At 34.9% G+C, this 12697-nt stretch overlaps 1 protein-coding gene across 1 annotated transcript in view; it reads left to right on the forward strand.

Annotated features, from left to right (window-relative positions):
- Positions 1–11457, forward strand: part of UCH3 (ubiquitin C-terminal hydrolase 3) — an 82211-nt gene extending 70754 nt beyond the window's left edge. Inside the window, exons 8-9 of the mRNA XM_089786488.1 lie at positions 10470–10546; positions 11100–11457. Coding sequence (XP_089642614.1) covers positions 10470–10546; positions 11100–11186 — 164 coding nt within the window. The 3' untranslated portion in view covers positions 11187–11457. The remainder of the gene's footprint in view (positions 1–10469; positions 10547–11099) is intronic.
- The last annotated feature ends 1240 nt before the right edge of the window (positions 11458–12697 follow it).

The raw sequence follows: 12697 nt of genomic DNA on the forward strand, positions 1-12697 counted from the left end.
ATTTCACGTTCACTTGGAAAATCAATTGATTTAACTATTTCCCAAATACATTAAGAGGAAATGTTTTCCGATATTAATCAATCTAACATATCTTCAACTTGTAAATTCAAATTCAAGAAAGTAAGATACATGATTCTAATAGATAATTGAATGCATAACTTATCTCTAACTTATGCATGACTTGGCATTTGGTGGAGAGGAGAAGCATTGTCAAGGACTTAACCTCCCAATTGTGGACTCTTAAATATCCCCACACAATCTCAACGGAGAAATGCCCTTCCTACTCGGAAATTGACATGGGCACCCTATCTAGCCACTGAGCATCCTGGTATTAGAGTATCAACCCACTGCTCAACTAGAGAGCAAGATCTAAACTTTGGCCTACCATGAGCTAACTTGGTCTAACATTTTTAAGTGTTCATTTACTTCCGTTACTGACATTCAATTTATTCTTGTAGGGATACCTCTCTTCGCCCATTTATACTCGACCCAACTGGTCTTGGGTGCATCCTAGGAGATATGCCAGTATCTATGTATTCTTTATCAATCAGAATTTATGAACACGAATTTGATTCTTATCTCAACTAGTATATGGATAATACCACTGTATAAGTCAAATATATTCTTTGTGAAATATAAAGAAATATTCTTATACCATCTTTCAACATTAAGCATTGTACAAGTAATTGATCAACAAACAAAATGAAGTCTCTTCGGGTTTGAATTTATGAGCCTGTACTAGCACTTGACATGTATGGAACAAGAATGATTACATAAAATGGAAAACAGAGCTGATGTCCTATCAGAGTTCTTCATACTCTCGAGCCTTGGTTTTGGCTACAATACTTATATAGATCATGTATGCATTTTACAAAATGTTTCATCTGAGCATCCCAGCATTAGAGTATCAACCCACCGCTCAACTAGACAACAAGATCTAAACTTTGGGCTACTATGAGCTGACTTGTTCTAACATTTTTAAGTGTTCATTTACTTCCGTTACTGACATTTAATTTATTCTTGCAGGGATACCTCTCCTCTTCACCCATTTATACTCAACCCAACTGGTCTTGGGTGCATATCCTATGTATTCTTTATCAGTCAGAATTTATGAACACGAACCTGATTCTTATCTCAACTAGTATATGGATAATACCACTGTATAAGTCAGATATATTCTTTGTGAAATATAAAGAAATATTCTTATACCGTATATCAGCATTAGACGTTGTACAAGTAATTAATCAATAGACAAAATGGAGTCTCTTCGGGTTTGACTCTGCGAGTCTGTACTAGCACCTGACATGTATGGAACAAGAATGATTACATAAAATGGAAAATAGAGCTGATGTTCTATCAGAGTTCTTCATACTCTTGAGCCTTGGTTTTGGCTACATTACTTATTTAGATCATGGATGCATTTTACAAAATGTTTCATCATTCCTTGTAGAATCTATCTCAGAGAAAGCAATGTAAGAGACGTACATATAAAATAAGAAATAAGACTAGTCGAATGATCTCATGACCTGAGATTGTTAACTTTGGATTTGATGTCATGGTCTAGCAATATGGCTCTAGCATGGAAATACTATCAAGTGCGGCCGATGCTGTTATCAAGGTATCTAAATGTGATCCTTAAATAACGATGTTCTCAAAAAAGAAGGTGCAATGGAAAAAGAGGAAGTTTTGGTTTAGAGGAATTGAATGAGGAAAGACAATGAATTTCGAATGTTTTACTCTTGCCGTGGGTAGAGTAAATAATATCTCCTGCAGCTTTAGTCACAAGAAGGAATTCGATCAATACCAATATCGGTTATAGGAAAATTTTCATTACTTTCAAAATTTTAAAAGAAAAATAAAGCTGATATGAAGGTGGCAATGCTTATCGATATGAAGCCAAAATTAAGATAGATTATTCTTTCTTATGATTTCAAAATCAATTATAATAAATATTAATATATATATTATATATATATCATGGTTATGAGGAGACCTGTCTCCTCACTAAAAGTCATGTCTCAAAAACTGAAACACGTCGCAGAGACTTTTCGCGTCTCTTGAGACCTCAAAAAACATGACAGTCTTCTTATCCAAAAAGTGAAGTCTCCCCGAAATCTCTTGAAAAAATATAAATGTAAAATATAATATTAAATAATTTTATACATTTTAGTCCTCATTTTAATGTTTTTAATGCAAAAATTAAGACCAATGAGATACAATATTGTGATTATGTGAGTTTTGTAATATTTGACTCTATATTAATGTGACATTACTATTCTTATTTACTTTAGTCTTTCAGTTTTACAATATTACTATTTTCAAATTTTGTATTTAGTATTACTCTTTAAACTATTAAAAAAAATTGTCGTCTCCAAGTACCCCCCGTCTCCTATTTTTGAAAAATTGCCGTACCAGTACTAGTACCAGTACCAGAGACCTCCAAGTCTCCCCGTCTCCCAGTGACTTTGATATATATATATTGTCATTATACTATTAGATTTTCGCCTATAATTGTACATACATTTACATATATCTATATGGGTGTGTAATTTTGACAGTACATATAATTCCTTTTTATCATCATATTCTCTCTAGGTACGCACGCATATGTGTCTATCTACATGTAAGTGCAATTCATAGATATTACCTGTCTGAAAGGAGAATGGAGCATAAAGTATTGCAAAAAGTCTTGCATGAACTTGTAAAGTGTCAAGCTGAGCTTTCTACAGCAATTACACAATTGGAAACGATTTTGAAAACAATAAAGTCAATGATGCCTACCCTAACATACATATATATATGAAATTTTTTGACTCAGTATATATATGAAGTTATAATGTTGACCACTTCCATAGTCTCAAAATAAAATAGAGCTAATATTTTCTCTGATGTTATTAAATGTTTAAAGTTTCTCTTGCTTTAGGAATCGACTAGGTAGCTCATGATTGTCCAACGTACACTCTTGCTTGTCTAGCCATTTTCCTTAGTCATAGTGGTTCACAACTCATACCTATTTTCCCAGTGACAGTGGTGCCCCCCCTTGCCCAATTCCTTTCTGGCAATGCTTCCCCCCCCCTCAGTGTGCCCCTACTGAAAATAAATTCTCACGAGAATATCATATTTCTTAATATAATCACAATTACTATAACAAGTTATTATTCATAAATCATCATAACGGTTAACCACTTTCACTTACCTTGATGAATAACCAACTTCCGCGTATTTCAAGATAACAATATAATAGCATCATAACGACTAACTAACATGTCATCTTCCTACGAAATTATAACGATTAACCATCTTACCATTTCACATGATCATAAGTAATTTTACGTGTCAACTAACTTCACATGAAACCTCAATGGCTATATGAGCATTATTAAAGTGAGTCAAAATTTGGGATGTAACACACGTACATACTCATGTGTGGGCACAACTATCCACAGTAAATCAATGCTAAACAAGGGTTGGATGAGAAAACAAAAACACCAAGTGTGTAGAACTCAATCCACCTAGCATATCCATTTGACACAAATCCCAATGCAAACTGTTAGAAGTTGTAATCTTTCCTTGGTGTGCTTATAAACCAAGGTTAGAACTCCTTTTTTTATGTTGTAATATATTAGGATATAAGCCAAGGTATCCTAATATATTTCTTTTTTGTCCTTTTTCCACTACATCTTATTTTGTCATCTAGTGGAATATGTGAGGACAAATATTTATTGTAATTTCTAATTTTAGATTATTCCTCCTTAAGAGGAATCTCACACTTGTCCTCACACACTTATGAATGGTGGCATTCATAGACATGGGAGTTACATTCTAACTCCTCTCTCTCATCTCTATTTAAGAGATGAACCTCTTCTCTCATTTAACAATGAGGTTTCTTCCTCTTCTCAATTATTGTATGAGCATTGCTCTCTCTCTCTCTCTCTCTCTCTCTCTCTCTCTCTCTCCTCCTTCTTAGGCTTTTCATGCCTCATTCATAATGTCACAAGGGGTTTTCTTTGCTTTCCTCTTTCGAAATATCTTGTCTCATGGTGTTGGAGCTTGAAGCTGTCTCTCTCCTATTTTATGGTAATATCTTTTCATGCATTTACTCACTTAGATTCTTTCCTGGTATTGCTTCTTTACAGATTTCTTTTTCCATTTCTAACATGGTATCAGAGCAGTTTAATCTTTGTTTTGAGTGTTTGCATGAAGGTACGATTCGAAGGAGACTCTTGAGAGAGATTTCACTAATTTCTTCTTTAATCTTCTTAAGATGGAACAAATTGATTTTTTTTTGGATTTGGCTGGTTTATCGCCAGACCCGATTAACTTTTGTGTGCTCTAATTTGTGCAGGTTACTTCTTATTTTATATTAGTTTTTTCATTTAACCCCCTTTGGCAGGCTTGCCGCCAAAAGGTTTTCCTATCTAGATATCATTTTTTTTACTCTTCTTTTGATATATTGTTGATAAAGGAATTTTTTTTTCCAATTTTTTCCTATGCCTAAAATGTTAGCTGTGCTTGCAAAGCTCGCAGGCTGTAGAACTATTGTTCTTGAGTTTTTTCTCTCTCTCTCTACTTTTTAGATTCAGTTGTAACATTTTTTTTAAAAAGGAGGCTCATCACTGCCTTTAGTTGCATCACCCAGAAACCATTGGGTGCAGGGGAGGCTTCAAATCCCTGAATAGCGATGCCTAAATCATGAAGATGATGTGCATACTCATAAATGTGCACACACATTTGTGATAAAAATTGCAATCAGAAAATTGTTTATGATAATTACAGCTGTGTATGCAGAGTAAGTGGTCAGGTCTTCCCTCTAACACCAACAGAACAGCTTGCGGTGAGAGGGATTGTTCGGAGGAGGGTTAAGGCAGATCCTGCCGAAGCCTGCGCTCCTCTATGAGAAGATACATTTTCATGAAGAAGACGGGATGCGATGATACATTCATCGCCTTTTGAACGCTCATTTTCTTTTTTTTTTGGAAACTTTTCCCTATCTTATGTAGCCGAGAAGAGCTGTGAGATTGGGATGGCGGAGGCGGGAGAGAAGCTGGACTTTGTGGTAGAAATCCGCACACTTCAGTGTAAGTAGAAAAAATAGTCAGTATAGAGGTTAAAAGAGTATCCATTATCTAGCAGGAAGCGACACCCCATGAAAGAGCCATGAGAAGCATGGCGCCTTCTTCTTCATCCTTGGCCATGGAGTTCCTCATTACGCCATATCGGAGCAGGTCTTTCCTTATTCTCTCCATCTGCCGCCACCTCCTCAACGCCTTTCCCGATCGATTCTCCTCCCCGACTTGTGTAGAATCGGCCTCCGAATGTAAGCTGCAGCTCGACCGCCTGCCATCAATCTTCTTCAACTTCTTCCGCTGATGACGATGGATTTGCTCCCTCTGCTCTCCAGAAGATGGATTATGAATATCCCTTTGCCTCTTGCGCTTACTCTTAGCACTTGATGTTATTGTATTCATTGCTCTTGCACGACGGTGAAATGGGCGGCATCGAGGGAGAAGATGGGCGGACGCCGTTGCTTGACGGACGCTTTCCCATCTTCTTATACCTGATTCGGCATGCGTTACAGAGCGTCTTGGGACCCTGCGGGCCATTTCTCCAGAGACGAGTCTTGACGGTCTTGCAGTCGGCGCACATTTTTGCGGTAACATGTCCGGTAATTTTGTTTTCATCTGCCATTTATAGGTGATGTTGCCTGCGAACTTAGCAATAAAGTAAGTAAGCTTCAGACTTTGAATCTATTAATAGATTACTGCTGCCAGTCCACTTTATAATCTGTATTTATCTCGCATTGAATGCATTCAGTTTCTACCCATATATTCCTGATATGCCAGTACAGCTCATACTCTATTATGAGTTTGAACCATTTTTTTAATTCATTCTCTGCATTCTCTATCAGAGACCTTTTTTAACTTTTTTTAGTATACTCTTATCTGCGAGATCTGAACTCTATCATTATTTACTAACCTTTTTTGCAGGGTTAGTTGTAACAAATTTTACATGAAGGTAATTACTCTTAAAAAAGACAAAGGGGGTAATCATTTTTCTAGTATCAAGCTATCATTTAATAATTGTAATTGTGTGATTTCATACTATGATATTTTAAGTATATTTATTCAAGTATATATGGGTGCACACATATATACCAAGATAAATATATCAGCTATTATAATTTTCATACCCATGTTTACCCTTAATGGAGTTTTATACCTGATATCTATATTTAGTTGATCTTCCTTAAATATTTACTTAATTGGATTATGAGTAATCTTACACATTTGCCTTCATTTTAATATTTTAATGTGCCCATAATTGCACTATTATGCGTTTATAGCATCATTCTATGCCCATGTTGGCACTTTATGGTTTTATACTATTGATATACATGATTTATATGATTTTTTTTTGAGTTGCATAGGGAGCTTAATATTTTTTCAAGGTTAACTATGTAGGTCCCCTCAGTATAACTGATACATAGTTTCCTTATCTGGCCCATGGAGTATCCCTCCATCCTATATTGGTATGCACTCATTTTATATGGAGTTTCCCTCCATTTGATCCTATCTGTTCCATTTTGATAGGATAATATTTTTATGGAGTTTCCCTCCATGTTGTTCCATCTTTGCTCCTCAATGAAGAGAATGCTATTATTGGAGTTTTCCCTCCAAATTCAGATAATTTGATCCAATTTGAAGGCAATATGTTGTTATATCCTCATAATCCATTCTTTTGATTATCCTAACAAATCATGATAATTCTAATTTGATCAGCATGTCTCTCTTTTTACTTTATTTTCATATATTAATGTGATAATGATCTGCATACTTTATTGCTTAGATCATGAGTCATGCATGTTATGGATTGATCACCCATTAACTTGCAGTGGGATGATTCATTAAGTGGACTGTCTATATCCACGTGATTGATGCAAGATTGATGCAAGTATCATTAGTTGGCCTTGTCTGTGGTCATTTGTGCATTAGTATAACATACTTTTCATGAGAGCATTGATCAAGTTTTTACTCAATTTGTCCTTGTTGACAATTTTTTTGAGCATATACTTTATCTTTATATACTCTATGTCTCTATGAAAATTTTCTTATCCTTATTCAAAAGGATTTCTAATTTGAATATAAGAGGAAATTCTACTTGTGGATAGTTGTCTTGTTTTTGTTATGTTTTTCAGGTGATCCATCAAGGAACCTTCTCGAAGATGTGTCTATGCTTCCACTTGATCACATTCAAAGGACTCATGTACTTCTCTTGGATCTGCAAATGTACCATATGGCTTGAAGACAATCAAATTACTTCATATTGAAGATTAAGTTGCAGATTTTTGTAAAAATTATGGGTTTAATACCTTTTGATGTAATTTCCCCAAGTAAAGATTAAAGGGGGGTGTTAGAAGTTGTAATCTTTCCTTGGTGTGCTTATAAACCAAGGTTAGAACTCCTTTCTTTATTGTTGTAATATATTAGGATATAAGCCAAGGTATCCTAATATATTTCTTTTGTCCTTTTTCCACTACATCTTATTTTGTCATCTAGTAGAATATGTGAGGACAAATATTTATTGTAATTTCTAATTTTAGATTATTCCTCCTTAAGAGGAATCTCACACTTGGCCTCACACACTTATGAATGGTGGCATTCATAGACATGGGAGTTACATTCTAACTCCTCTCTCTCATCTCTATTTAAGAGATGACCCTCTTCTCTCATTTAACAATGAGGTTTCTTCCTCTTCTCAATTATTGTATGAGCATTGCTCTCTCTCTCTCTCTCTCTCTCTTCCTTCTTAGGCTTTTCATGCCTCATTCATAATGTCACAAGGGGTTTTCTTTGCTTTCCCCTTTCCAAATATCTTGTCTCATGGTGTTGGAGCTTGAAGCTTTCTCTCTCCTATTTTATGGTAATATCTTTTCATGCATTTACTCACTTAGATTCTTTCCTGGTATTGCTTATTTACAGATTTCTTTTTCCATTTCTAACACAAACAAAGTAAACCCATGGTCAAATTGGAAACCTAGCATTCATTTCAAATCCACCACCGAAATTAATGCCAAGAAATACCCAAGAAAGATAGGTGGCAAACAAAACCAGGCAATGTAAAATCGCTCAAAAACAAAGGTTGTTAAAGATCGAGAAAATTAAAATCCTTTTCCCAAATGGGGATAAGACCTCCAATAAAAACTAAATTTCATGTTTGTAGGTAAAAGCGGCCAGCATAATAGTATGAATTTCTAATTTAAAACACACAAAAAGCCCTAATTACTGATTCCCGTCCAATCGGGGCAAATGAACTTATGAAAATGGAGGGGAACACTAGTTCTCATCCTCTAACTTAAAGCAATTGAAAATGGAATAAAAGACAAGCCAAAACTATTAAATGGGAAGGCCTTACCTCACAACCAAATGGGCTAAAATGAGAGCAAGTGCCACAAAGTAATGGAGATGCCAATAGCGCCGAAATGCTCGGCGAAAGAGGAGTTTCCTACTTCAAATCCAACGAGCCTACTCTCACATTGATCCGATGACCGTAGCTCTCACAACAGACAAATTTGCAAATTGCTCACAAAGGGGTTGGAGGATTTGCTCCAAAAAATTTCAATTCAAATGTGAGAAGCGAGTAGTAGTTCACTTTTTGACCTTGTATGCACTTTTAAACAAGGCGACATATAGAAAGGAAAAGAATAACATAAATAAACTAAATCCCTTATAACCTAGATAAATCAGGTAATTTCAATTAAATGGAATCCAACTACGACAAATTTGTTGGTAATATAAAAGTCCCATAATTAAATCGCAATATTTTAATAACTTCCGTGACTAATGCAGATTCCTAAATGCACAGACACTCATAGTTCTAATCACAAATGCATGATGAATCCGGATTTACCAATTAACCGAAGGGTTTATTATTTTCATTAAACATGATGCATTGCTCATACAAGGACAACATTGGCTAGTTATGAATGGCTAACCACTATCTCCACATGCCACTAGGGATATAAGTCCTGTGCAATAAATAACACGATCAAGCATAGATGCACAATAATAATATAGCCGAAGCAACAGTGTGCGAAATCATGCAGATATAATCAAAATAATGTCAAATCATAGAAGCGTCTCAATGAACATAAACACGAATATCATAAAGTGTCATCAAACAAAATAGGCCATGTTATAGAATGCAAACACGGGAGGCACTACACGGTGTAGAGCCCACAGTCCATCAAAGCTGTTGTAGTAGAGATAGTAATAATTTCATGATCCTATGGATGTAAGAAAAACCTGTAACTTGTGTTTGTAACCTGTTTTGGAATAGGTTTTGGGTGGTATTAATGAATGCAAATCAATATTACAATTTGGGTTTATTAGGTATGGTGAATGTTTTAATCTACAGCTCATTTTGTTTGTTAACCCAGACTGTAATACTAGAATTAGGGTTGTTGCAAGAATGAAAGAGTAAATGCTAGTTTGTTGGGTTTATTAAAAAATAAAATGTTGAAATCCTAAAATTAATTATCCCAAATATATGGTCTGTGCTTGTTTCTGTTGGGAACTTCTTTAATGGTGTTCTGTTACTGTTGTGATATTGCTTTTTTGTTGCATTTTTTTATGAGATGGAGAGTCAGCAACCTGGTAACCAGCCCCTAGTAACACTCGAGATTTATCTGGAGTGGATGAGCTACTATAACTCACCTGCAACCTGGGGGAGATTGAATTGTATTTATGAATAATACATAATATTTTCTTATTTATCTTACATAGAGCATACAACTACTTTTCATGTATTGTATTGATTGAAGAAGTACGGCCCCAAACCTAGAGGTTTGTACGTTGTAATATTAGCCCTCAGAACTCAGGGCTATCTCGAGCCAAACTATGGAAAATTTTAGATTGTAGTTCAGACTTACTATGACCGTGCCATTCTTGCTTTTTCAATGCAAGTGAACATTTACTTACATTGTCAAAATTGGATTGATTTTTAATTTGTATCTCACTGGGAATAGGGCAGTACTTGTACTTACTACTCGTTGCAATCAGTGGTCATATATGTTGTCTTGTTTAAAGAAGCATATATAATGGAAGATATAGCCTACAAATACAATGTTGTCAAGAGGCATCATAAGTGCAGTGACCATATTAATAAATGGAATGGATTTTCAGTCTGTTAAATTATGCTTGAATTTATCAAGCATATTTACTTTAATTTTTGTCTCAGTAGGAATGGGGCAGTATTTGTACTTTGCAATTAGTGGTTGTATATGTTGCTTGTTTAAGAAGCATATGTAATGGAAGATAGCCTACAAATGAAACGTTGTCAAGAGTCATCATACGTGCAGTGACCATATTACTAAATGGAATGACTTTTCAGTCAATGAAATTTAACTTTAATTCAGCAAGCATATTTATTCATTTTTGCTTTAGTTTCACTGACCCCAATTTTTTACACAGGTCAATTATATGAATTAGATGGAAGGAGGTCAGATCCTGTCTGTCATGGACCCAGTTCACGTGAAACCTTTTTGAAGGTGAGTTTAGGGCATACATTTTTTATTCCAATGGGATGTTAAATAAAAAATGTTATTGAAGTGCTGGCCAAGTATAAACAGGTCAATGAATCTAGTTAGTCGTGTAATTTTTCTATAATAACTAGGCTATCAGGCCTCCCTGCAAGTTAAAAATTCAGGTTCTGGGTAATCCATAATAGCAACCTTGTGTGGTCAAAAGTTTTTCACCTCAATTGACAGTAGATAGACTTGGCATAGTGATCAAGAAACTATCAAGATGAAATGTAAAGTTGCTTCAGAGTTCCGCTTTTTATTTAGCTCTGATGTCTGGGTTTCGCATAACCTTAAGTTTTTTTTCTCTCAACCTGGCCTCAGATTAGTTATTTGTCCTGTCTGAGCATCCAGAGATTTGTTTTGAATGCCTCTGGATTAGACCAGGGTAGTCTGTGTACATTGGCTAATTGCAACTTTTACCATTACAGGACCCTGTTAAAATCATTCAATTTTTTGATATTTGCTGAAGTTGCTTTATGATATTTTGTTTTATCCTTAATTGTGACTTTTACCATTACAGGACTCTGTCAAAATTATTCAAAATGTTGTCCAGAAATGTCCTGATTCTGTCAATTTCAATGTCATTGCACTGTCAAAGAAAACCTGAGCCTGGATTAGAGAACGGTGATGATTTAAAGATGCTGTTTTGTAAGATGTGAAAACAAGATCTGGAGGTAGCTTTAATAGTTTGAAATGAATTCTGTGGCTGGGCAGAGTGCTACATAGTTAGAATTTGAGCAGCAAGCTACGAAATTCGAAAATTTTGCAACATGAAAATAATTAGTACTATTATTTGTGTATAAAAAATGTGGAATTAATCCATGGAAACTCTTATAACGTGTAGGAATTATATTTTTTAATAAATGAATTATTCAATAGATTTTACTCTTTTTAGCTTAAATTTTGTGATCCGTGGAAGCATTTCAAATTACTAATTGTTAACCGACAAGCTGGAATTATTGCCATCCTTCAGACTAGTAAAACAGTTGGCATTTCAGAATTTTCGTTGATCATAAGAAGCTTAGATTCTTCTATTGACTCCTTGAAAGAAGATTTTAATATTTTTGCCGAGACTCCAAGCAAATTATTCGTGTAGTCCACTTAAAGTAAATTCTTTAGAGCACAAGATATACTTCTAAAAATTTGAAAAAGTTTCGTGCCACATTTACAGCAAAAAATTGAAAGTAGATGGCCAGGTAATTTGTAAGATAAAACACAGTATAGTCAAAGTTAGCGACATGAATTATTATGCAACTTTTGCATTTACTTTTATACTTTAAATTTTCAGCATTGAAAAATGTAATGCACAATGATATCGAGATACTCAATGTTCTTGTAAGTCCATACTGTCTGCATTTTTCTTCTATCATTTTTTTAATTTCAATATCCTGTTCCTTTTGTAATTGTTTCTCGTAGCAATATTAGAATCTGTGATATTTTTTTCTTCAATTCATATTGTAAGATTAACCGGTTTACTGCCACTCACTAAAGCACATTAGTCAACTCATTTTGGTATTAAACAATTTGGTATTATTGACCATTTTGGTCTTGGCCAAACTTTAGACATTCTGTAAGTGTGTGCCTTGCATTCATGCAATCTGTTGAAGAGGTGCTAGTAAGATTAGGTTTGGCTCTGCCATAACATATTTTTATTGCAATCATTAAGAATAGTTGTGATAGGAAGCATATATGCTCTCATCTTTCGAGTCTGAGATATAGGTGATTATAAAGTGATGATAGCATAGTTGACTATAAAGACGGACATATGAGCCTACCACCATAACATAAGCATGCAAACAATGTAAATCAGTCCACAAAAACCATTTCCAACTTTTATCAGAAGAGAAGAAGAAAACCATAGGCCAGATGCTGGGTACGACTTTTAGATGCATTGGGAAAACTTGAATTTGGGCTTGTTCTTGTTGATGAGTTCAATGACTCTAAATGAGGCCTTTAAGCTGGGCATTTACTTGTTCATGAGATCTATGACTAGATGAGGTCATTAAGAGGGCATTAGCTCTTCAATTTACTCTTCCAAATATAAGTTTCTAAAGAAGAGTTAGAAGGCATGCTATTAGCCAAAAAGTTATCAATTTGTTATGGTTCTTCAGGGCGGAT

The sequence above is a fragment of the Cupressus sempervirens genome, chromosome 6 (assembly GCF_028749045.1).
Source record: "Cupressus sempervirens isolate cs-2001-9-10 chromosome 6, ASM2874904v1, whole genome shotgun sequence".
Taxonomy (NCBI): domain Eukaryota; kingdom Viridiplantae; phylum Streptophyta; class Pinopsida; order Cupressales; family Cupressaceae; genus Cupressus; species Cupressus sempervirens.